The sequence below is a fragment of the Seriola dumerili genome, unplaced genomic scaffold (assembly GCF_002260705.1).
Source record: "Seriola dumerili isolate Sdu_G_001 unplaced genomic scaffold, Sdu_1.0 BDQW01000822.1, whole genome shotgun sequence".
Classification (NCBI taxonomy): Eukaryota; Metazoa; Chordata; class Actinopteri; order Carangiformes; family Carangidae; genus Seriola; species Seriola dumerili.
In genome coordinates this window covers 1893532-1920839 of record NW_019175077.1, presented here as the reverse complement: position 1 = coordinate 1920839, position 27308 = coordinate 1893532, and the positions used below count along the sequence as shown (strand labels likewise).

At 39.2% G+C, this 27308-nt stretch overlaps 1 protein-coding gene across 1 annotated transcript in view; it reads left to right on the top strand.

The window, feature by feature from the left end:
* LOC111237263 (catenin delta-2-like) overlaps positions 1–12899 on the top strand; it is a 250031-nt gene extending 237132 nt beyond the window's left edge. Inside the window, exons 22-26 of the mRNA XM_022766288.1 lie at positions 5690–5816; positions 10808–10939; positions 11486–11566; positions 12550–12676; positions 12767–12899. Of these exons, the coding sequence (XP_022622009.1) occupies positions 5690–5816; positions 10808–10939; positions 11486–11566; positions 12550–12676; positions 12767–12899 (600 nt within the window). The remainder of the gene's footprint in view (positions 1–5689; positions 5817–10807; positions 10940–11485; positions 11567–12549; positions 12677–12766) is intronic.
* Positions 12900–27308: the final 14409 nt, after the last annotated feature.

The following is a 27308-nucleotide window of genomic DNA, read 5'->3' as shown; positions in this document are numbered from 1 at the left end:
ATACTTGAGTTATGTGTGTGTGTGTCTAGTTTTGGAAAATAGAGTGCAGGGTCAATAATGAGTCAGTTTGAGCTGTGTTAGCAAAGAGTTGTTTGCTTTGAAGTCTTGAAGTAATGAGAGCATTTTGAAACACACTTTCCAGCTGTGTGGAAGTTATGGGCGTGGGTACACGTGTATGTTTGTTTCTGTGTGAGTGCATATATCTTTGAAAATGTGTGTTTTTGTCAAACCGCAGTAAGAAGAGTTAATCACTTCCTACAGCAGTGCCATGGGAGCAGTCGAGGCTGAAAGAGAGGGAGAAAAGAGAAAAAATAATTGCAACAGAACGGGGGGCTGTGCTGCCCAGCAGTTTTTTTTTGAGTGCATTAAAACACACAGTTGAGAGCCCATATATAAACAGTAACTCCGTATGAAAATAGCATCTGAGATGATTTGAAAGATCAGTGTTGCAGCCATCATTAATAAACCAAAGCCAAAATCTGTTTGTACAAACACTAGCACTAACTTAGGATAAATCACATATAATAGTCTCCAGAGTGCAGTAAAACTCTACTTTTTCATGTTTATTTGGAGTATTTGACAGGATCCTCATTCACTCCATGTGTTTGTGTATATGTCCTTCATCTACAGTTCCGAGGAGGGCAGTTGCAGGTCATCTTTTAATTAAACAACAAATGTGCAGTACTGTTCGACAGGGGGTTTCTGTGGAAAACAACTTGTAACATATAAATAAACATTGTCAATAAAGCTCATCTTAATAGGACCAGAAGGACCAAATTCTATGTCTTGCTGTGTTTGCTCACACATACATATGCACTCTCTCTCTCTCTCTTGCACATTCACACACAAGCTAAACAGTAAATTTCATACTGTACATTCACAGTGTTACACTTTGTCACATGCCTGTTCAGTGCATAATTTCTGTTGGCCTGCCGTGCCTCATTTCTTGATAAATTATCTAGCTTGGGCACTTAATCAGACTCTCTCTCTCTCTCTCTCTCTCTCTCTCTCTCTCACACACACACACACACACACACACACACACACAAATACATGCACACATGTCTTACTCATATCACACACACGCATTACAAACACCACAAATCACAAAAACATACACGCTCATATTACAGATGGGGTTCAGGGCCAGAGAGACGCTGTGTTTGTCACACGGGTGACAGATTTACAATATGTTTCAGGGATGTGTAATTCAGTACGTGGGTGTGTTTGTGTGATATGAGTGAGTGAGAAATTTGTGTCCGATTTGCACGTGTGAGGTCATTTATTGCACAGGATCATTGCACTATGCTCAGGGTGTTCCTGCAAATAAAATGAGTACATTTGAAATAAAAGTACAAGAAAGTTTAAGCTACAAATGTCATTTTGGTACTGACAAAACTGGTAAATCTTTCAATCAGTATTCCAAATGAGTTTTACTTTCAATTATGTATTTATTATTATTTGTTTTTTATAGTTTACATATCAGTTGGTAAAGTAAAGTATGGGTCTGAGTCTAATTTTAGATTTTTTGCAAGACTAAAATGATGAGATGCTCTTCTTTGAGAGAGGGCTAAAAATAATCCGTCATCCAGTTCCACTGCCATACAGTGTAAACAAGAGAAGACAGCGAGATGGAGATGAGCGTTTGACAAACTTCAATAGACATCAAAACAACATCAGGCCTCTGAAGCTGCCTCGATGTTTCGCCTGGTGTCTCTCTGATGTTCACTCACCTCTATTACACAGGGAGAGACGGAAAGAGAGGAGATGGAGGTGCTTTGAGATATTCTGTCTCAGTGCAAAGGCTAACAACAGTATTTTAGTGAGACAGAGGGGTAAAGCTGCAGCACACTCTTACAGTATTCCGAGCTATTTGTGATAAATGCAAGAATAAAGGTCAATTCCTAAATAACCAGAATCACAGGCGATGAAAATAAAGAATGCACAAATAAAAGGCACATTATTTTCTGTTAGGATAGGTGGATCGTGTGTGATTGAAGAGTATGTAACTGTAAAACTGAAAATGTGAGTGTGAAATGAGGGAGAGAGAGAGAAGGATTGAAGAGATGGAAAAATGACAATGTTAAGTTGTTGCCGAGGCCCAGAGGGGACCCACCACTCATCATGTATAACCTTTTACAGTTTATGCCATACACATACACACACACACACACACACACACACACACATACATACACCTCATTTGTTGGGTCAGTAAATCCTTTTTACCTTGCAGTCCCATGACCTTCAACTAACCATCAAGTGATGGTGAGAGCAACAGGCAGAATAGTTCCCTAGCAACCAGTTTTCTTTTTTTCTCTCATTTTTACAGTAGGCTGAAAGGAGAGTTAGGGAGCTTGAGAGAGAAAGAGGAAGTGGGTAGAAAGAGTTGGAAAAAAAGGTAAGATGAGGAGAATAGGTGAGAATCAGAAAGACCAGATACCCTAGATGGAGCTGACGTAGCTGATGTCTGTTGGTGTGAAGACATATTGTTTGCGACTAAGGTAAGGTTTCATAGTACACACTGACACCGAAAAAGCAGAAAAGGACCTTGGTGCAAAATGGTGCAAAAAGAGAAAGAGAGACTTCAGACCTGCAAGTGAAGTCTGATTTGGTCCCATATGAAATTTTAATGTTGATTTAATATTTATTTAACCTATTAAACCTTGCTGAATGGCTGATGGGTCAGACATTACAAACTGATGCTGTGCAGCCAATGATTGTTCAAACCCACAGAACAAACTTTCTGTCCCAAAGTTTCCAAAGATACCAGGCTGAATTATGGAGAATCAAGGGTTTGAATATTTCACATTATAAACATCATTAAATCACTGAAGAGCTGGAACAAGCTGATACAGAATATACAGTACATCATACAGTCACACAGTGTGGAATATAATGATTTTTCTAACCTTTATAGCTACTTAAGAGGAACAAAACAAGGACAAAGCAACCAGTGAGAAAAGTCCAACACTCAGCTGACCGAGGTGTAAAGTAGAAATACAATAAGTGGAAAATGTATGGTTCTGACTGCCATTTAAATACACTTAAGTATATTCTCTCTCTGATTATGACCATTCTCAAATTATTGTAAAATTCAACCTTTTCTTATTTTGCTTGGAGACAGCCCTTAAGAACCCTAATGGATTATTCCTTGACCGCATATGTGAACCACATTTATAGACAGCACACTGCATATATCACTCTAAATAATTCTTCCTTCAGGATTCAGTGACTATGTTCATTTGAGCAACATGCCAGTGTGAGAGTGTCAAATTGTACAGAGGTCCATCATACCATAAGAAGGTTACGTAGTTTGTAATGAGATTTGTTGAGGGGAAAAGGAGAAAGCGAATGTGAAAATAGGTGAGTGAGAACACTGAAGGAGTGGTGGATAAATAGATGAAGTGGAAAAGAGAGAGGGACGGATGGCAGAGACTGGGAGTGAGCTACCTTTGAACTACTACTGAGGATCCAGCTTTCTATTAGTCCTCAGTGTTCTGCCAGGAAATAGGAGTCAGGGGAGGACATGGGACTATGCTCACTCCAGCCTACTTCTCTCTCCCTGGCTGTCTCTCTACCTCTCCATCTGTACCTTTCCTTCTTGTTACCTCTCTCCTCCTCTTGCTATCTTTACTCTCCTGTCATTCATTTCTCTCCATCTCCCTCTCCTCCTTGCTCTCATTACTTACTGTCGTCTTTTGTCTTTCTCAGCTTCTACTCTGTCTGTTCTTCCTCCCTCTCTTTTTGCCTCGCCTCCTTCATCGCTCAGTTGTCTCATTCTCCTCCCCTTCATCTCCTCCTCTCCTCCACTCAGGCCTAACTGTACTGAAGTGACTCACCTCTCCCATGTGCTCACAGTCACTACAGTCCAACCAGTTTCCCACTGCTTAACTGTGGCCCCCAGACAGCAAAGCTATGATAGAACATGTCTACATTATCTTTAATCATCAGCATGTGCTTTGCTTTCAGAGGTACCCAATTATCTTAATGCTAAATTGAATTTGGTTCCGGCTCTATGATTGTTGTTGACTCTCATAATCCAATTTTATGAAAAGGGCTTTGCTCCAATTACTGCTAAACTAATACAGATACAAAGTCACTGGCTTGGCAGTAATTATGCTTGTGGAGTTGTTAGTTGTATTATTTTTTTTCTACAAGGACAGTGGGATATTCACTAAGCTCAGGCTTGATGCAAGTGCGTTAATTTATGTTGTGTGGATGGTTGTACGGCATGTGTGGGTGTTGTGTGTTTGTCAGTGTCCTTGAGTGTTCAGAACACATTTTTTGATGTGCCACGTTTGTGTACTCAAGAAAACCAACACTGAAATGTAGTTTCTCATAGAAATGTTTCATTTTTGAGTGAGTCATGTCAAAGAGTGCAGAACTGTGCTCATAGCTGAAATGCTTTTACTTATATTTCATCAATTATCCCAACCTCCCATCAGGTGAAGATACCACTTTTTATATACATTTTAGGAATATTTTGTATATGTATTGATTGGGCATTATCAACCATCAATCAGTTTGTCCCTGCTGTCTGTGTTTGTAAGTGCCCAGCAGGCACGCAGCTGGCCATCGGTGTCGTTAGACATTGATATTCAGTTGAATATAATGGACTGCACTTATATAAGATTTTTCTCATCTTATCAACCACTCAAAGCGCTTTACAATGGAAGCCACATTCACCCATTCAAACACATTAATACAGCACTATTTCCTACACATATGGTGCTTTTTCTACCATTGACACACATTCACAAACCGATGATAGATTGGGGGCAATTTGGGGTTCAGTATCTTGCCGAAGGACATATCAAAATGTGGACAGGAGGAGCCGGGAATCAACCCACCATGTAGGTTGTGACATTGGGTGTCTCATGCCAACACCATCTTGACATATAAAATACTGACATTCTAGTCATGAGGTATGGTGACCAAAACCCAACATCTGCTAAACATCTGCTAAACATCTGCTAAACATCACATTGTCGTGACAATAGTCGTTTGAATCCAACTGATGTACTAGAAATTGGTGTTTTATATTCCAACCATTTCATTCATCATTTCAGGCTTTGTACAAAGTTGTTCTGTCTTCAAGTTGTGTATCAGAGAAATCCTTAACTGCCTACACTCTCTTAAACAGTTCTTTTATGCTTATGAAGGAGTAACTACAGTTACATGGGTGCATGGGAGTCTATATCTCCAAACCACTACAAATATAGTTTTGTGATTCATCAATATTGAATCAGTGTTGAAAACATTGCTGAAGAGCTACTTCTGTTGTACTTGTACTCTTGTTTGAAATTATTATTTCTTTTTGTCCATTGAAGGTTACAACTTTGAAGCTGTCAAATTTGAAGATTGATGGATGATCATTCATTAATAGATATACAAAATATTCATGAAATGTATATATATGGGATGATTGATTAGATATAAGTAACAGGACTACAGTTATTAATTTTAATACAGTATATCATAACTCTCATAAAAACACAGATTTCACATAACTTCTTGGTGAAACTCTTCAAAGGGAAATGACTGTAGACTCTTGTGTACACATCTTAATGTACTATATGTATAATCAGTAATATTCACAAAAAACATCTAACTAACGGAATATAAAATTTTGTGATTGTGCAGTTATCGCAAACGGTAGCCAATCTTTTCTGTGTTTGTTTTGCAGGACGGTTACTCCCAGTATCACTTTGTGGGCTCTGCCTCAACGATAGAGAGAGACAGACAGAGACCCTACTCCTCCTCTCGAACTCCCTCTGTCTCCCCTGTCAGGACGTCCCCAAATAATCGCTCTGGTGAGGAACATAAGACACTTTCAGTATATATGTGTTTTTTCCTTCTTGTAGCACAGTTCTCTTTCAGGTTTTGACAATTTTGTCAAGCAGATAACTCCCTCCCAAAGAGGTTTATTTATATTTAGAGAAAAGATAGAATTTGGATTGGAAAGTTCCTGGGCAAGAGTTGGTTAAAAAGGGAATCTATCATCACACTTCACTATCATCATACTTCAAATCCCCAAAACTAGGCAGAAATGAAACCAGAGCTGATGAGATGCTGATGAGAAAGTAGCCAAAGGCTGTTTCAACCAATCAGCTGCCTGACTTCTCATTGCTGAAAGTGTAGTTTTTCATTAGCCTGTTAATTGCTCAGTTCTGAACTAGTTTCACTTCTACATTCAGCATTTTGGGTATATGTGGCATTTTTTTTTTTTTTTGAAAGTACGCTTTCTTGCTCCAGGAAGATTAAAACCACACTCACATGTGAGTTTTACATTAAATATGAAGCTAAAACCAACATGAGATTATCTTAAATACAGCATAAAGACTGGAGGCAGGGTGAAAAATTGTCCAAAAATTTAAACAATCTGCCCACAAATACCTCTACCTTTTACTAATTAATACTGGCACTTGTTTGTTTACATGATACACACCTTGAAATGTAAACACAGTAAGTTGTGGTTTTACAAACAGTTAAATGGAACTATTTCAATGTAACTTCAAATCTTGTCACGATTTTGATCAGAGCCATGCTAGGTGTTTTATATATATGTATATATATATATATATACATATATATAATTATATACTGCAATACTTTTAAAGGTAGGATGATAGAATATCAAAAGACGATTTTTTTTTCTTGTATTCATTCACATTAAAGGATTTATTTCATTCTAAAATCGTTTAGTTAAAAATCTTTGTTGTCATCATACATTTATGAGAAAAAGTCTCCCTTGTTGGGTAATTAATTAATCCAGCAAAATGTGCAAAGGTTCAACTACAAGAATATGTGCACATGTATGTGGGACATGGGGACAACTAGAAGGCACAAGAGATACATGGATTATAATGAGCAATAATTTAGATATTAGCCAGTAGCATCAATATTTGCCAGTCGATCAGTCTTTACACCGGGACTAAATAGCTGTTAGCGTCAGTGTTCCCAACCCCCAGGCTTTCATGCTATAAAGTATGATTATCGTTAGCCTTTAGCTTGAGCCCACTGGCCTTCATGCTCTGCAAAGGGCGCATTAGCATTAGCTGTTAGCATCAGTAGTAGAAGAGCCTTTAGCTGTGATTTCTCCACACCAGGCTTAGCAAGCTGATGAGGCAGAAAAGTACTTTTCCTTCCTCCCGGCTTAGAGAGGTCTTCAAGGACCCTACTAAGAGAGAGAGACAGAGGGAGTAAGAAAGGGAGAGAAAAACTGTGTATTTGTGTGTGAGGGAGATAAAGAGAAAAAGCAAGGAGGCAAGAAGAATTAGGGATTGAGGGATGGTTAATGCAGAGAAGAGGAGGTGAAGGATGAGGATTTGACTTTGGCCAGTGACATTGAAAAAAAGGAATTTTGAGATCATAGTGAAGAGAGAAATTTGTGGATGTCTGAAGTACAGTGCAGGGGGTCAGGGGTAAAATGGGAAATGGCGTGAAATTACCCCTATCTTCTCTCATACTCCACGCCTCCCACTTTGCCTTTTCACTCATCTGGCTCTTCTCGTTCACCCATTCTCCTCCTCCTCCTCCTCTTTGCAGTAATCTTACTTTCTTCTCACCTCTCCCTCTGATCTCTCACTCTTTACAGGCCGCCTCAATATGCACACACACACTCACACGTACACACACCCGCATGTATCTGTATCTCCTCTCTGCATATGCTCTAGACTGCAATCCAGCCCCTTAGAGATGGATCAAAGCAGAAGGAGTAATGATGGTGTGCAGGCACACTAGGAGAGGAGGAGTGAAAGAGTTAGTGTGAGGAGAGAGTGGTAAAACTATGAAAGAGATAGAGAGAGAAGCAGGGGAGGTTGCAGGCTGCGAGGATGGCAGAGAGACAGAGAGAGATACAGAGGGAGAGTGAGACCTTTGCATCCATCATTGCCCCCACAGGGTCCTGCTGTGTTTTGCACTGATAGAACAAATCTCCCAGGCTCTCATATCCAGCAGTTATAAGCCAGGTCCCCACGGTAACCATAACCAGTAGCGATGGCTTTGTCTCTGGTGGTGCCTGTGACAGGTTTGAGAATCCACCTTAATGGAATCTGCTGCAGAGGTGTCAAATGACAAAAAATTAAATATCAAAAGTGTCAAAACAGCTCCTGTCTTTCCCCATTTCTCTTGCTTTACTAAATGTTTGTAATTTCATTCACCACAGTTGTAATCATAGTCTTAATCATGTGTATGTGCCTTTTTTATGGTCATTTGTGTGTGTGTTGTAATACAATGTCTTGTTAAAATGTTGAAAAAGCAGGGAAACAGACAAGAGATTACAATGCCTCTTCACTTTTAATGTCAAACATTGCACTGTTGGATTAAAAAAAAAGGTCCTTTATTATTAGATGAAGTGAGATTCCAAGGCACTTCAAAAATCATTTTAAAATCCTTTTCTATTTGGCTAATTATATTTCTAAGTATTTTACCCTGATGGTATTATCAGGGTATAGGAGAACAGCCAAAGAGAACTCTTTTCTGTCCAGAAACTTGGGAAATGTTTCTGCTTGCATTGAGTAGTTCGCTCTATTAACTGTGTGTGTCTGTTTGGTATTCATATACACATATTCAGTTTTGATACACATGTTTCTCTCCAGTAGCTACAGTTTTACAATCATCCACAATCCTTAGGTTAAACGGGTCCAAATATCTTATTTTTGAAATGTCCTTCTCTTCTGAGTGTATAGATTATATGTACTGCAAAAATATACTGTATGTGTGTTACAGGAATGTTTAGTTAAGCAAACTGAAAGGGTTGATACACAGGTAGGCAGAATTCTGGCATTTCAGTGTGTCAAGATAAGAGCCATTGAGTGAGCACTTTAAGTATGCTATAAGGGGATTATATTGTGACATGCTGAGTGTGTGTGTGTGTGTGGAAGACTGAGAGGGAGATTTGACATTTTATATACATTATTTATACCAAATCTATCATGTTTGGACACGCACAGGCATGTGTACATTGATGTATGCATATGTGTAAAATATACCTGGTCTCAAAGCTTGAGAAAGAGGCAGAAATAGAAAAAATTGGAAGAAATAAAATAGATTTGAAATTTCAATAGCTGTTATAATAAAACAGAAATTAGAAATTGGAGTGAGGCAAACGTTAAGTATATCATTTATCATCCCAATAACCAGTAAACGACCAGCTACTACTGCATAGGACAGCCTCCCTGTACACTGCTGCTGAGTGTGTGAAAACTAGTTAGCAAGAGGGCAGGGAAGTTGAATAAAATGCTAAAAGTAATACATGAATGGTTGACATATTCAGCTTGTGCTAGATCAAGTCTTAGTAGTACAAATCCAACCTTGACCAAACCTACAAGAAAAATAAAGACCAAGCTTAGACATACAATCCCAAGATCTCTATGTCTTGTATGGAAGCAAGCTCAGAGTCTACAGCCATGTTAACAGCTCTGTGAAGCTGTGTTCAGATACACCATTGCCTTGACCTCAACACTAACATCAGCATACTCACATGCTCTCAGTGACAATGATAAATGACAGCTTGCTGAAGTTTAGCATATATAATATTTTCCATGTTCACCATCTTAGTTTTGTTTGCGAGCATTCTACCATTTGCCAGTTAGCTGATGGGAATACAATGGAGGAAGGAGGCTCCAACAGGTGCTCTTTAGTGAGGCAGATAAGTGCAAAAAAAATGATGTTTTTTATCTGATGGGAGTGCCATTAGTACTGGACATAGTAAAATTTTGACATGATGATAGTGCTAGAGTGAAACATTAAGGGACCGTTATCCCAAATCATCCTGAGGGGAGCAGGTCTGAAATAATTTTCATGCAAATCCATCCCGGAGTTGTTAAGATATGGACAGTGGACAGTGGACAGACAAATCGCCATCCTTATAACCATGCCCCTACAATAGCTAATAACTATTGTAACAATACCCACTTTTTAAATAACATCCACTTTAAAATCTATTCAGAGGAGCACACTGGGAGTGTGACCACTTGTGTAGATGAAGGGGCACTTGAGCTCAGCTGGTTGGACTGTAGGGGTATTTCTGTACTTCCAGTCTGGTTGTAGCTGGTTGTGAACTTAAACATCTGTTAAGAAGTTCAATCTTTTGACACCAATTACCATCACAGTTATTTTTAACATAGCATGGAAACTTGGAAAATACAGCATCACACTGGCCTACCCCAATGTTTGTTTTTGCTGTATGCTGAGAGCATTGTCATTTACAGGATGTGGGGCTACATGGCCAGTTGTGACACTGTTCAAGATAAGGCATCTTTGTCAAGACAAAACTAATAAGGCCTGTTTGTACAATGGTATAATGCTCAGTGTTCAGTTGTGTAGGGCACCACAAGCATAGTTGAGCTGACTGCTGCCGAGCTTTTAATGTGTAGTTTGCCGGTTTCAGAACTGGATATTTCACATGCGCTTTAAACACATAAAGAAAAAAGGAATATATTGTCTGAATTGAGGAAACATGTACCAGATGTGAAATTTGATATTCAAATGATGTGCCCCAAAAGTGACGTATGCATATGTGTGTGTGAATTCCCAGACGTCCTTTAACATGCTGAAGGTGACTCTTAATGCTAACAAGCTAAATGATGAATAATGACTGTGCACCTTGAAAGACCAAGACACACACACACAAAATAATGAGCAATAAACCCAGCAGCCCAACAGCATATGCCCTCACCCTGTGCATGCTTATAATTGTGTGTGTGTGTGTGTGTGTGTGTGTGTGTGTGTGTGTGTGTGTGTGTGTGTGTGTGTGTGTGTGTGTGCGCGCACGTCCTTGCATTCATGTGTGCATGTGCAGCGAGCGCTCCAGCCTCCCCCAGAGAGATGATGAGTCTGAAGGAACGCAAGATGGACTACGATTCCACAGCAACCAACGCTGGTTTCCATAGCAACAAAGGAGAGCACACATCCCGGAAAGACGGCATGGCAGGTGTGTGTGTGATGGATAGACAGAGACGAATTGAATGATTCCATTTTATCCCCCTCTTTATCTTTCTTTCTCTTCTATTTTCATTCCCTATTTCTCCTCTGGCTCTCTCCTCTTATCTGTCTCTTTTTCGACCTCAAACTATTTTTCTTCTCTTACTCAGACTTTTTTCTCAATCTTTGCCAGTCTTTCTTTCCAGTATTTTTCTGTTCAGCTTTCTAACCAGCTCTCCTCTCTCTGTTTGTTTCTTTCTCTTTCTCTTGGTCTCACTTCTATTCTGTCATTCTGTCTCTGTTCTTTTTTGCCTCTCTGTCAGTGTTCTCATGAGATCAAAAGGGACAGACTAATTGCCAGGCTTTTAGACAACCTACAGGAAGATTTTTAATCTAATTAGCTGATTTCAGACTAAGCTAACTGTGGAGTTTCCCATGGTTTTGCTGTACTTTGAATTATTGTTATAAGCAGTAGTAATGATACTAGTCATCTTTATCATACATTCCCTTAAAGGTGTTGTTTTTCTGTTTTTCTTTTGATCTTTCATACATCCAGTTCAAGTATCGTGTGGGACATCCACATTGTTCCGAAACTCTTACCTGACTGCCAGTGATGATATCAAACAAAATCAGGTGAGTTAACAGTACTCTACAAATGCACTACACCAACACACTTTTGTATGTGCACACAGTAACACAACGGCACAGCAGGTTTTAACAGTGCACGTCTTTAGGGCTTTCATAAATTGGCATATGCTGTCATGACAAGGTGGTTAATAAGAAAGATAGCAACAGAATGGAACAGGCACACACATGCACACAAAAAGTGTCTCACTGTGATAAGATACACAATGGTAGTGTGTGCAATGGAGATGCCTTAAGCTAAGGCAGCGTCAAACCACAGCGTCCTGAAGCCACACCCAATTGACAATTAAAATCATTCTCACAGTTGAGAGTTAATTTGCTTCTGTTTAATGACTGCTGGTGAAGAGGGAAAAAGCAAAAGAAACCATCGTAGCCTTTGACTGTCAAGAGTAGAATTTAAAATTTGGTATGACTTCATCTGTATTGAATACATAATTACTGTGTAAGCTCTCTTGTATCGATACAAACTTTGGGTTTCCCACTGTTCCTTAAATTCTACTTAATAACTGAAATAGATGTAGAAGCAAAGGGCTTTTACACATATGACTGCATTTCCATGCACACAGCTACACACACATACACACAACTAGCCTGTGAGAGTTACAATGTGAGAGATTAATTGACCCCTTCTATACCTGCATGTAATAGAGAATTCACTGCATTCACTGAGTGCCTTCCCAGCTGATTCCTATCTGAGCCTTTATACCCATAATGCCTGCCTTTCAAACTGTTCTCCCCCATGTTCTCACTCTACTTGTCACTTTCCGCTCTTCTCTATCTCCCCCCTTTTCACTTTACCCCCACTACCCACATTTCTATGACATTCTTGGTTGTTGTACCTCACTCCCACCTCCCCATCTCTCTCCCTCACCTCCCACTCTTCACTACCGCTGCTCCCTCACTAGGCTCCAGCCCAGCCCTGCGTCATGTCCCCCCAGCCTCAGCAGGACAGCCCATCAGCAGCTGTGCTAAAAGACTACGACCCCTATCCTCCCCCTCCTTCCTTCCCCCAGCCTCAGCCACCGCAGCCTCCACCTCACAGCCAGAGCCGAAGCTTTGAAGAGGCCTATTACGAGGACCAGGGACCTCCACCTCCCCCATCCCAGCCACAGCCGCAGGTACAGGTGCAGGCCCAGTCTCAGGCCCAACCTCAGCAGCCTCAAAGCTCCACTGGACCACCCCGTGACCCGCGGGAAGACCTGCGCATGCACCTGGGCCTCAAATCCACTGGCAACTATGTAGACTTCTACTCAGCTTCTCGGCCATACAGCGAACTGAACTATGAGACCAGCCATTATCCGGCTTCCCCGGACTCCTGGGTCTAGTTACTATGATGATGGGGGGCAAGAGAGTATGCGTGTGAAGGGGATTATTTTTGCAAACAATCAGCAGCAGATGAACACAAAGTGACAGCAAGTGGCATGTTGGACAGGTATCTTGTAGCCTATGGCAGGAAATAATTGTTCTCTAAAATAAGATTAAGTCTGATTGGGGTTAAGAAGGGAAGCCAGGTCGAGTGACTAAGAGAGACTGTGCATGTGCATGCCAACATTTTCCTTCTTTTTTTTTTTATTTTTTTATTTTTAAAGACCACTTTATTTCCTCAAGGTCAGCTTAATTGCAATAGTGACTGGATAAGGAGCAAGTGGGATTAGATTTGAACAAGTGTTTTTGGAAGTGTGTGAGAGGAGTGGGCAGGGGAATATAGAAACAGAGAAAAATGTCCAGGCAGAGAGTACACAGAGGCCTGGAGAGAAAGGTGAGAGATGAGATCAAGAAATAATGGGAATTGGATGACTCTATAAAACAGGAAGTGGCCTGAGCTTTTGTTAAAGATACAGAGAGGCAGAGAAGAGGGACAACGATGCGATGAAGGTTTTTGAGGAGGTTAGGAAGAATAAAAGCACAGAGAAAGATGAAAGCACATCAGGCACAAGACAAGAAGTGGATGTTTACCTTTTCACCCAAGTGACAAACGTAGCACTGCTTTTATCCACCTTTTTTTGTTGCGATGGCCTTGCTGCCTACAGAGGCTTTTGAATATTCTTTCAAGGAATGTCATCTTCAAGAGACTTCTTTTTTGTCGTCATTCTTTCACATCTTTTTTTATTTGTACTTTTCTAAATTTTCACTTTCAAAAAAGCATTTTTATTTCCTGTATAAAATTCAAAGGTGATATAGTGTGTATATTACACGTTTTTGATGGGGCCACTTATGAAAATATGATTTTTTTTCCCATGACTGATTATTGACTGAAACAACAAAAAGCAACAAAAATAAGTGAAATGCAAACACAAGAAGCATAAAAGACAGACATCATCAGGATGGATGTCAGTGGATACCTTTGTTTTTGCCCTTTTCCAAGCACGAGAGGAGGCCTTCTCTCTATCAAGTTAATTTTGTTGTGGACATGCCCAAACGTCAAAAGCAGCTCAAGGCTGAAAAGTGCTTTTTCACTGCCTAAAGAAAATATGTGTATGTTTAAAGCACTTTGGAAAAGGTTGTCTTTTCCTTTTGGGGAGCTAATATGTTTGACCATGTCAACTTTCAGTGGTTTCTCATCATCAATTGAGTATAAAAACTGGTCCGTCCAGCAAGAGCTACCGTGAATACTGTACATCTCCATGTACAGTAAAGATAAAGATAAAGCGAGAGATGTGACATTGTGCCAAACTTTGACACCTCTTCGACCAGTCCTAGAGGAATTTAAAGGGACATTCTGTCGAAGTTTACAGACAATGACTGGATGACTTCCTCTGCTGTTTGTAACTTTTATTTTCTTGTGTTTTGATCAGGTGAAAACATACTTATTGCTGGGGATCGTGGGGATCACCTCCCTCCCATAGATGTACAGACCTGCCTCTCTGTGTTGGCTGAGCATGTGTTGGTGTGTGTGTGTGTGTGTGGACATGAGTGTGTGTGTGTTTCTGTACGTGTGCACGTATGTGATCGAATGTGTGGCCTGTGTGTGTACACGTAAACTTGAGCGAGCGTATCTATGCATGCATGTGTGTAGTAGTGTGCGTATGCCTCTGTTGCGTGTATGTACGTGTGCGTTCCTGTATAAATCAATGTCCAAACAAGGCATTCCTACTGACAGTTTGTCCAGTTTTACAACATGAAAAACCAAGGTAAAAATCACTAGAATGAATTGTTGATATAGAATGACAAAGCTATAAATATATGAATATAAATATAAATTTAAATATATATATATATAATTTTTATGTGCAGATGTCATTGTCACTAAATGCAACAAATGTTCGCAGAGAAAAAAATGATTATGTGGTGTACAACAGGACTCTTGTTCACTTGACCTAAACGTGGAAACTGCTGAACTCCCACTCCCCACCCCCCACCCCTTCAATCAAGACAAAAAACAAATCCCACCTGAGGATGCTCAGGCTCTGGTGCGAGTTGTGTGTAATTGTGTGTCCATGCTTCTTAGATGACTGTGCTGAGAGAGGACCGTACTTGAACACAAGGAAAAATAAAAAGACTCTTTGCAATCAAACACCATGGCCTCCACTACCATTGATCATTTCAACAGATTTAGTGTTAGTTTGTTCCGGAATGAGCAGCTGTCAGATGTTTTCTCCACAGGTAAACTCTATAAGGTGTTTATCTCAAAAGCACAAATTAATCATGTGCTGTGTAGTGTGGATTGTAGGTTAATCTGATTCACTTTGATGTGTTTTAGATTAATTCACATATATGTGCCTTTTCTTTCAGTCTGTTGTTCAAAAGGGCTTCAGGTAGCTTTGAAGATCAGAGTTAACAACATACGTCAGAACATTTTCCTTCACACAGCCGTCCTTAGGATTTTGAGCCCAAAAAAACAATGCTGTAAAAAAATAAAAATAATAAAATATGAACAATAGTTAAGGAAGTTGTTCACATAACTAACCAGGTAAAAACAAGATCTGGTTACTGGGTGGGGCATGGTGATGAACACCAACTTTAAGACATCCCATATATAAGCCTCCACCAAATACACTGTAAAAACTTAGATTGCAGTGAAATAACACTTAGTAAATAAATGATAGCAACATTGACTCAATAAGAATGCCTGTAAGTAATTTCTTTAAGTTGAACTCAACATATCTTCATTCCACTAATTTTGATTGAGAAAATCTAACCTTAATAGAATAAGAGAAGTAGAAAGAAAATTGATGGATTGTACCCAATGGGAAGTCATTGGTTTTAATCATCTTGCACCTCAATCACAAACAGCAAACATGTCCAGGCTTACTGGATGTCCTGCTGAAGGCTGTAGTGCCCTCCTCCAGTTTTTTCACAAGGTAAGATCTGGTTTGTCATAGATAACAAGCAGTTATTAAGTTCTTTAGAACCTAAATATTGTCTAACTGTGCTGCAAGGTATAGTTAATTGAATAAATCCAGTCAACATGGTGACATGTAGGGAAGCAATAATAAAATTATGGGGTAAGTGCTAGTCTTCATTCAAATCTCACCAAAATTCAAACAGAGATTTTCAAGATGGTAGATATCAAGTGTTTCAAATGGTGTTTGGATCAGACAAACAGTGAGTCCTCAGTGATATTAATTGCTATAATCTTGCTATAATATTTACTCTATGCACAACATTTTCTTTTTTACAAAGTCAAAGTCACCAAATTATTTGATGATTCTCCTGAAACCAGCAGAATGATTTTTTTCAGCACTTTTACACCAACATTAAAATTACACTGATTGTCTGATAGGTGAGTGCTTCAGTCCTGCTTCATCACAAATCCAATAGCAATTAATTCATATGGTATTTAAATGCTTGCAAGCTGCTTGGACTTTGATAATTGCTGCTAGCGGCTATATTTGTTTTTTGTTTTTTTTTTCTTTGGTGATACCTTTGTAAATAATTAAAGGTTAATGTTTTAGCTAACTTTGGTGTCAAATCAACATCCTGTTGTGTGCAATAGACAAAATAAGATCAATTTAATGCAGTCCAAACAACACTAGCACCATGTTATCACAGTTTAGCCACTTGCAGAAACAAGCTGAAAATACAACAATGACATATAATCACATTTGAAGCTGCAAAGTTGTTTGCAAACAGCTGCCTCTTTACATATGTAAGTCTAATATTCACTTTCCTTTTAACTCTGTTTTTGGTCTCCTGTCACGATTCATGTTTGTCTGTTTATTCTGGCCATTCTGTCTGCTGCCATTCTCCATCCACCCACCAGATGCCCTCAGTCTTTCCCACCTGTCCCTGATTCTTGACTCCCACATTAACCTGCCATGCAGAAACCCAGTAATCTTTCCCGCCCACCTACACACCTGTTTCCACTTTTCTCATTATCGCAGCCACTATTTAAAACCTGCCTGTTCCACCTGCTCCTCTGTCAGCTTGTGTGTTGATTTTCATGCTGAAGATATTTGTTCTTGCCACCTGTGTCTGTTTTGTTGCTGTACCTGCTACCACACTAACCCTACCCTACCCGCCTGCCTGTAAGTTTTTACTATCACCATCTACTCAAGTAAAGTAACGGAGCTAGTCCTGCCTACCTGGTTGTCCTGCATTTGGGTCTTCCCTTTTACCCTGTACTCTAATGGGACAGTATCAACCAACTCCTGAATGAAATATCTGGCTGCTTAGCTGCTAAATGCTTGACCATGTTCACCAGCTAGTCACCGACTGTGTGTGTCTGTCGTTTGCTGAAAGTGGGTTTGGGGGCTTTTTTCCTGAAAATAGCTGCCTGCTGTGACGGAAAACGATGCTGATGCAAGCAGTGAGAGTGATCCACAACATCACAGTTACAGGCTGTAAATCCAAAAGAATAGAAGACCAAAGGCACTGAAAAACTTCTAAGAGCTGAGGGAAACTGTAGACATTTTAACATTACACATAGTGATCAATTGTTAATATAAAAATATTGATTTATAGCCACTTGATAAATTATTAATTCCAGCAATCCTGTATTGAATTATATAATAATGTAGAGTTGTTTGGGTTAGTTGATCCAATTCATCTCTGTATCATACTTATTGGCTTTTAATTTCTTGACTTCTATATTCCCAAATTGTATATCTAGTTTTTTATACAAGACTGAAAAATTCAGTCTTTTATCTTTTACATGAAGATGTTTACACATACTTGCATTGCTCCAAAAATACTACAAAAGTATTGCTGATAACTTTATAGTACAACAAGCAGGATGAATATAAGCTCTGACTCAAGTTTATTCAGCTAGACATATTTTAGGAAAAAATCGGAATTAGTATTACTCACAACATGTCACTGAGCTGGGGCACATCATGTATACATTTTCATGTGGTATATCTTTTGGAGCTTTGATATTCTTACAGTAGTTAGTGAGTAGACATTAGGGGCGCAACCCAAAACAAACTATCAATAACTTCAGATTGCTTTTACACAGACAATTTACCACTGTTGTCTCTCCTGGCTGACAAGCAACACTGTTAACATCCTGATACCATCATCTGTTCACACAAACATATTCGCTGGGGACTTGACCGACAAACGTGCGGGAACATGTTACATAATAACGCTTTGGATAACGTTCATATTCACACTTCCACTGATAATGATACTTTCAGATGCCATATAGTTAATGTACTTACATGGTGTAGCAGTGACAGGCATGTTTAAGCATAACAGTGGGACTTAATATTTCCCTATAATGTTGCCCCAGAGAGACAGCAGTGGGATGTGGTTGGAGAGGTGTTAATAATAATAGAGGGATGTAAAGCCAATGCAAGGGCTCCCACACCCACCAGCCTCTATTGTCACATTAATGACAGTGGACAGACAGGAAGGATGCAGTAATGGAGATTCCCATTTTGTATTTGTCCCATCATTTTGTTACGTTTTTATGTTGCCCCTATGACTTTGATCCCATTCATCCAGAAATCTATTGAACTGAACTTGCAGCATATTAAATAAAATTATGCTGAGCTGGAAGTAGCAGCATTGGTTACAATCCATTGGAATTCACGTCTCCCCCTTCCCTCTCCCTTTCTTCCTTCCCCTTCTTTGATGCTGTCTAGGTTAGGCCTGTGAAATGTAGTGTTGGGTAATAACTCCATTGCGTTGATTATTAGCCTTCACAATAGAGGCAAGCCTCCTCTGTCTGAGCACAGTCCCATAGCGGAAGGCTGGTATAACTTAATGTGGCATGAAAATAGCTCCTCAATTTTCCTGCACACAGCCTTTCTAGAAACTGCCCTGTTCCACCCTGCAGATGCCTTCGGCCTTCACTGTTTCACTCCTTCTCTCCCAACTCTCTCTCCCTCTAACTCTCACAGCATCCCTATCCATTCAGCCATCACACACCTCAGGCTGTGGTTCAAAGGTGTATGCATGTGTGTGTACTCATATGTGCATGGAGGTGCATGTCAGCAGAGAGCTGGAAGGATGTGAAAGCAGGAAGGAGAGACACAAAGTGAGATTTAAAGGGAAAAGGAGACAGAAACGTAGTGGGGAGCAGGTGTAGGATCTGTGATTCATACTCAGAGGATTTGAGCATGAAATCAATTTGTGTTTAAGCAGAAGTGAGGCTCCACAAAGCTACTGTGTGCCACAAATAAACCCTGAGAAATCACTGCTCTCATCTGAAAGTGAAGGAGAAGGAAGGGTGGAGCATCAAGGAGACAGAAGGTGGTAGGATGGACAAGGGAGATGAAGATGGAGAGGGAGGAAAAGGATACAGAAGAAATAGGGAGGGACAGGAAGATTTTAGAAATGTAAAAATTACAGGCATAACTACAATGTGAGTAGTGGCGGGCACAAGTGCAAGGTATTGGAAACAATGTCTTGAAAAAACTAAAAAACTTCTGGTATTTTTTTATTAATACAATAATAATAATAATAATAATAATAATAATAATAATAAATTGACATGAATAAGAGACATATAGAAAAAAGAGAATAGAATCTATTTTGTATTTGCTAAGAGCAAATTAGCAAACTGGGGTTGCAACAGCTGGTAGCAGAAATTAGGGGCCTGTTCATGGACAAGCTAAAGTTCAAAACATATGAGCTGCTCAGATGTTGAGGTTTTTTAAAGTTCTGGACAACTCAAAAAGTTTCTTAAATTTGCATATAACCTGAGATACCACCTGATTATAACAGGTGAATACATTTATTTTTGCTTTGAAACAGCTTTACGTTTACTGCTCCCTTTAAACCAGGTTGGTTGGCCACAAGGGGGCAGCTGAAACAAACTGTGATCAGAACACTGACCTTTCAAGCTAATCTGCCCAATTTGTTAGCATATTAGCCTATTTACATCCATTAGAAATGCAGCAACATTAGCATTTATTTAAAGTCATGTTTCTGGCCACCTAATCAATGTATATCCAGTACTCACTCTACTCTACTTTCAGCACCAGCACTACTTTAACAATATATTTTTTCCATTGTTATAAAAAAATACTGGTTATAGCTGCTTTAACAAAAGATGGTTGGTATATGTTTGCTCTCTCAGTGCTTGAATCCTCTAAACTAACTGCAGTTGGTGGACAGTCAACAAATCAGCATCATTTGTATTCTTGGCTTCTGGCTTTCCAGTTTACCTTGGAAGTGCTTGTGAGTCCTTCTTTCACCTTAACTTACAACCTTATCCATCTGCCATTAAATTACAGCGCTAAATATTAACTTACAAAATCAACTTTAGCACATATACCAAATTCAACATTGTTTGGAATAAAATTCACACCAAAATGGAAACACACTGAAAATAATTTTTTCTACATACAACCTGTTTTACATTACATTATATGTTAAATAATAATGGCATGTATGTGTAGCTAAAGTCGAGTTTCTGATTTAGCAACAGTTTGCTGAGTTGTGTTTTTTTTCCTTTTTTTTTTTTTTTTTCATAGAGGCATAACTGAGAAGCTGCACCAAGAAGTATGGTAAGGATGGAATGTGAAATATGTAGGCAACTACATTACTGAGGACTGAGATAAATGATTGAAGAGATAAAGTGTAGCAGAGGAGGAGGCAGAAAAACAGGCTTTTGCAAACAAACACGACTCAAGAACAGTCGTCCCAAATCCACAATTATTTGAATCAAATACATGTACTTCTCATTTCTCATTTCCCCCGCTGTCATACATTCTGCCGCATCTGTTGGCTAAGCAAGAGGGAAAAAAATATGGCAAGTAGCCTCCCTACAGCGAGATGTTCACTACTGTTTGATGTGTGTGTTATCATGGATCATTTACACCTGCAAGAAACGGCAGCATATTTCAGTTTGATCCATAAAAATTCCTTTCAGAGGGCACTAAAGCTCAGCAGTGCTGATTAACATAGCTAAAGCCAGACGAAAAACACTGGTGAAAACTTACTCTAAAGTTTACTGGGCATAAGAATTCTGAGCACGTTACAATTTCACAGTGAATGAAGAGGTCAAATGTTTAATGTGGAGTTGTGCTACATGGTGATGATTCCATTTTGTTTAATTTCTTTTTGTTTTTGTTCTTGTGTAAAAGACTGCTTTATGGACAGAGTCACACAAGGGAAGTTGAGACTATTTTTATTTTGATGTCCTTCATATTCTTTTTATTATCTATATTCTATATTACAGTTAAGAATTTTGGAAACAATCTACTGTTTGAAATTTGAATATCCTTTTTCTACCTTTCTTTCCATGCATCTGTTGGTATCCATGCATATGAAATTCAAATGACATATTCCTAACGTAACTTGAATTGTGTTATTCATCACAGTAAACATCAACCCTGCTTTAATTTCTCAAATCTATCTGCACTTCATGTGACATTGAAGAAAGTTACTTCAGACTTGCTGTGAAAGATTATTCAACTAAAGCAAATTTTCTTAGTCTGCTAATTGGTTTTCTCAGCTACATTATAGAAACTAATGTAAACCAATGGTTGCCTGAAAGAGCAGGAATGCTAACATCAGTCTGCTATATGCTCACAATACCAATGTTAACATGCTGATATTTAGTAAGTATACCATGGTCGCCATCTTAGTTTAGTGTATAAGCATGTGTATAACATTTTCTAATTAGCACTAAACACAAAGTACACTGAGGGTGAAGGTAATGTCATTAGTTTGACAAATATTTGGACGTAAAAAAGTATTAGTAAAGTAAAGTATTGGCTTAACCAAAAATTTTGACCTGATGATGGCTTGATGAAGTTGGGTGCCAGCAAAGGAATTGTGGTAGAATGCATCCTAAAAAAGTGTCAACCTCATGGTTCCACAAAAGGAAAAGTCAGGGGAGTGTCCTTGGAAATATCCACTAGGCTACTGTCTGTACAAAATTTCATGAAATCCAGTAGTAGTTGAGACATTTCAGTCTGGACCAAAGTGGTGGACTGATCAACTGCTAATATTATAAGACTATTATTTAGATATCAGGTGTGCATTTGATGCAGTATGCATGGCTTTGTGTGTGTGTGTGTGTGTGTGTGTGTGTGTGTGTGTGTGTGTGTGTGTGTGTGTGTGTGTGTGTGTGTGCTATATATACAGTGCTTTCAGAAAGTATTCAGACCTCTTCGCTATTACCTTGAATACCATTTTTTCCCTCGTTAATCTACACTCTATACCCCATTAGGAAAAAGCAAAAACCAGAATTTTGAATATTTACGAATGTATTAAAAAGGAAAAACTGAAATACCACATTGGCATTATTATTCAGACGCTTAGCTTTGACACTTGAAATATAGCTCAGGTTCCTCCCATTTGTCTTGATCATCTTTGAGATGTTTCTAAACCTTGATTGAAGTCCACCTGTGGAAGGAACTGCCTGTCTGTTTGTGAGCTCTTTGTGTCGAGGCACAGATCTGAGGAAAGCTACAGAAACATTTCTACTGTATTGAAGGTTCCCAAGAGCCCAGTGGTGTCCATAATTCTTAAATGGAAGAAGTTTGGAATAACCAGGATTCTTCCTAAAGCTGACGGCTTGGTCAAACAATCAGAGGAGAAGGATTTTTTAAGAGGGGTGACCAACAACCTGATGGACACTCTTCCAGGACAACCATCTCTGGAGCTCTCCACCAATCTTGGCTTTATGGTAGAGTGGCCAGACAGAAGCCTCTCCTCAGTGAAAGACACATGAAAGCTGCTTGGAATTTGCCAAAACAAAAAAAAGCACCTAAAGCACTCTCAGACTGTGAGAAACAAGATTCTGTGGTTTGATGAAACCAAGAATGAACCATTTGGGCTCAATTCTAAGCATCATGTCCGTGTGAAACCACCCATCACCTGCCCAACACCATGCCAACGGTGAAGTATGGTGATGGCAGTATCGTACTGTGGGGGTGGTCTGGGGAGACCAGAAAATGGCTGTCAATCGATGGTCCCCATCCAACCTGATAGAGCTTGAGAGGATCTGCAGAGAAGAATGGCAGAAAATCCCCAAATCCAGGTGCCAAAACTTATCACGTCTAGAAGATTCAACATTGTAATCACTGCGCTTCAACTAAGTACTGAGTAAAGGGTCTGAATACTTATGTTGAGGTGATATTTCAGTTTTTCCTTTTTAATAAATTTGCAAGAATTTATAAATTGTGTTTTTGCTTCGTCATTTTGGGGTATTGAGTCTATATTTATGAGGGAAAAAACTAATTTAAACTATTTTAACATAAGGCTGCATAGCAAAATGTGAAACAAAGGGGTCTGATTACTTTCTGAATGCTCTGATACAAACACTGCAATCCCTAAATTTGATCCAATATGCAGAACACAGCACAACCACGACAACTTTCCTTGTGCTGAATAGAATTAATCAATAACCAAAATATGCAGGGTTGACTGAGAATTTTGCACCTAAATGTGTCTGTGGTGCCATTAAAATTATCGTTTTCTCAAGTCCACCCAGTTTTGAGGCAACTTTTAAACTGCCCTCACAGTAAGTATCTGACTTTTGCTTGAGAGAAACAAAAGCTTCAGACTACTGTGTCCTAACTGAACTTGACCTCAGTCCACTGATGGAGTAGAACAAGAGAAAAAGGAGTAAACCTATGGTGATCAATAATCCATCACCTTCTTTCTAATCAGTCTGCTTATTCGCACTGTTCTTTCTGTCTTTCCTATCCTCACTTTCCATCCTATTTCAGTTTGACTGTGATTGACATGAACACATGCAACCAAGTTACATATGAATGGTTCTCTGTCACACACACACACACACACACACACACACACACACACACACACACACACACACACACACACACACAACACAGCTAAAGCCACAGACCTAGCGATACAGAGGATGTCAGGTATTGAATAGTCAGTGCTGCAGAGCAGAAGCCTTGGTTATTCATGTGTGATAGTGCTGCTGCAGTGGCTCCCACAGAGCTACATCAGTGTGTGTGTCTGTGTGTGAGAGAGAGTGAGAAATGCATGAAAGTATACTATACGTGTCAGAGGCATGATTGTGTATGTGTGTGTGCGTGCGTGTGTGTGTGTGTGTGTGCGCGTGTGTGCGCGTGTGTGCGTGTGTGTGTGTGTGTGTGTGCACCTGTCAGCTTGAGCAAATTCACTCACCTGTGACGTCCTCATTCTGTCTCTCCATAAGCCATCACTGAGAGTGCTCCTCTCAAAGGCCCAGGCAACACACACATACACAGAGTCATATCAGCCATGGGCAGGTGTTGAGATCACTGACTTCTGAAGAGGATTTCACCAATGGCAGTTTGAATGTGTGCCGTGTATTTTCACCCTAGGTAATGAATGGCCTCCCTCTTTCTCCATCTCATGTGTGTATGTGCGTCACAGACAGAAAGGGGCAAAGAATAGAAATATGGGTCGAAGGAGAGTGACAAAAAATAAAGTGTGAGAGAGAATACAAAATTAGCTGGATGCAGAGCTCCGTATTTGTCTTTTGCTTCTGAGTTGTGCAGTTTCTTTGTCTCTTCATTCTTCAGTTTTTCTGGGACATCACAGGCCAAGCTTTGTTGGAGTGACAGCGATGATGAATCCTGCAGGACACAAACTCCCACATACACAACTGGAGATGCTTTTCTGATGTAGGAAAGTTGCATTCTTCCATCTAGTGGCCACACATGTGCATAAACTTGCATCATGGATATATGCCGTGAAAGGGAGAACCAGGTTGGGCTGGTTGACATATAGTTGAAATCAATATCATGATATTAAAATGAATATTTTTTCAATGACTAATTTTGTTTTTTAGAAAAAACCATTCATTTGGACAACAGACCTTTTGTGAAAGATAGCATTGTTTCTTCTCGAGCAAAAGTTTTCTAAAATCTGAAAATGATAAAGTTATTGTGATGTCATCAGAGTTTCATCAGTTTGAGAGAAGAAAAGACATATTTATAACAGAAATCTAAAGTTATTATCTGACGATGCTGAGCTTGAAATATCTAGGTGTTTACCGGGCATTGAGGGTCTAACAAAAGATGATTACCAGTTGTAATAGGGGGGATGTAGTCTTTTGTCCCACACTAGGGACTTCAGCCTCAATTTTGACCATTATTTTCTCTTGCAAGTACACTACTAAAGTGCTGGAGTTGTCCTTTGGTTTACTTTTTCATGTCATCTAATCAATGCTGAAGCATGCAGCAATCCACATAGATTTTCTCATTCAAAATGATCGCCAAGGTGAGTAAAACTACAAGATACCTTGAAACATCATATTTATTTATAGGGATCCTGGAGCCTACTTTTAAGTAATAATTGGAGCACAGTATCATTCAGGTTCTTTCAGAAGGACTATATCACAACAGTAGAGATCTAACAGTGAAGAAAGGAGACTGGAAGAGAGATGTGGCACTCTTACTCATACTTTCTTTCCTTGAAGCTCAGATATGAATCAGGCAGATCGGATGTATATGCAGAGGTCAAATTATCAAAGGGAGGCAATCCATCCCCTCAGAGACACATCTGATAAAAGACTGAAGCCCCGGCTGCCACATTTTGACAATATAGGAAGTCTGTAGGTATGAATATGTGCTCTACTGTGCTCCCTCTCTGCTAGAAATACTGCCAAGGCTGCTGTATGTAAGGATGACATCCTAATCATATTTTCTTGTTAAATAAGAGTTATAAAAGTCCAAACATTTTTTAATTAGACATTAATTCATCCTTTTATCAGCAGACTGCATCCTGACCTGCAAGTGAACCCCTGGCCTTTTGATTGGTTGTCAACACCCTCCTCAGGGACATTAATGCCCAGGCAACAGATTCTTGCACTTTGATGACAAATGTGATGCTCAGACCACCACTCCACTGCCAAAACCCATTGCTCATCAACAGTGTGTGTGTGTGTGTGTGTGTGTGTGTGTGTGCGCGTGTGTGTGTGTGCGTGTGTGTGCAGTCAAACTTGTGTGTGTGACATTAGTTGCCACATACAATATGAATACACAGATTTTGGAAATTACCTGATTGCATCTGTATTCTTAATATATTTCTCATTGTTTATTTCAATGAATAATTCAAATGTACTCAATTAATTCAAAATGGTGTGTGTGCAGCTGCACACCATTACAGAGTTGACTATTGACCTGGAAAACACAACTGTGACCACACACACGTAAACATATGTACACTCATTAGATTAACCACTCCTTAGATATATCACATAATACACTGCAGTTTTAAAAAAAAAATTGAATTTCACCTGTCATTACTAAAATGTGTAAACACTTAAATAAATAAACAGCTGTTCCACCACCACAAACACAAACAATAACTGCTGTATATATGCTATATCAGCCTTCTGGTTAATGAATAGAAGCTGATGTTTTACTTGAAATAAACTATTATCCATATTTTCTTTTTTTCTGTCCAGTTACTTATGACACCGTTAGGCTTTCTCTGAATTTATCAGCTCTGCCCAAGGACGCTGTCATGTCAACTAATGAATGAACCACTGTGGACTTATGGTGCAAAAACAGAATGTAGATGGTCACTGAGGTCACCACTGTTACACATTTACAGCTAGTTTCCTCTTTCTCACTGTTGGAGCACCTCTTGCCTTCTCTTGCTCATCCTGCTGCTGCTGCTATTACAACAGAAATGGAAACAGGCATCTTCATTAGAGGCCACTAGGTACTTAAATTAGTGTCTTTCAGTCTGGGCTCTGAGTAATATTTAAATAGTTTATGAAATGGATGACAATTAACATTATTAGCGTCAGCTCAATTATATTTGCAAATTTTTAATTTTCTGTCACAAAGCACTTCCTGATACATTGTTGACAGCCGCTCTGTGGATACAATCACTTTACTGGAGTCAGTCATTCCACTCTAATGTACTGTACATGTAGGTGATTTTTTTCCACACACATGCATTTGTGATAATTCAGATGGATATAAAACCAAACAATAGATAACTTAATAAGCAACAAAACACACTAATTACACATAATGAAATCACAGATAACAAAAATACACTAAATGATAATTAAATTTCAAATCAACTTCTTTAATCGGATCAGACTATATTCTGTATAATGGAGTATTTTGCTATACCCCTTTATACGCAATTGTTTGTTTGTTTTTTTATGAGCACTGTTAAATGAAAAAAAATATAGTTAAGTATTTCAACCATAGCAATTCCCATATTCAGACTAATGCTGTGTCTAAGTTCCCGAAAAAACGAGATCAACTCGGGAATATGGAAGTCCATAGATCATATATCATCACATCAATAGCCAATCATATTAATACAAATAAAGCTAGCGTAGACTAGTGGGCCAATATCAATTACTACAAACATCTCTTCGAAAATGTTGATGCAGGCAACAGGCA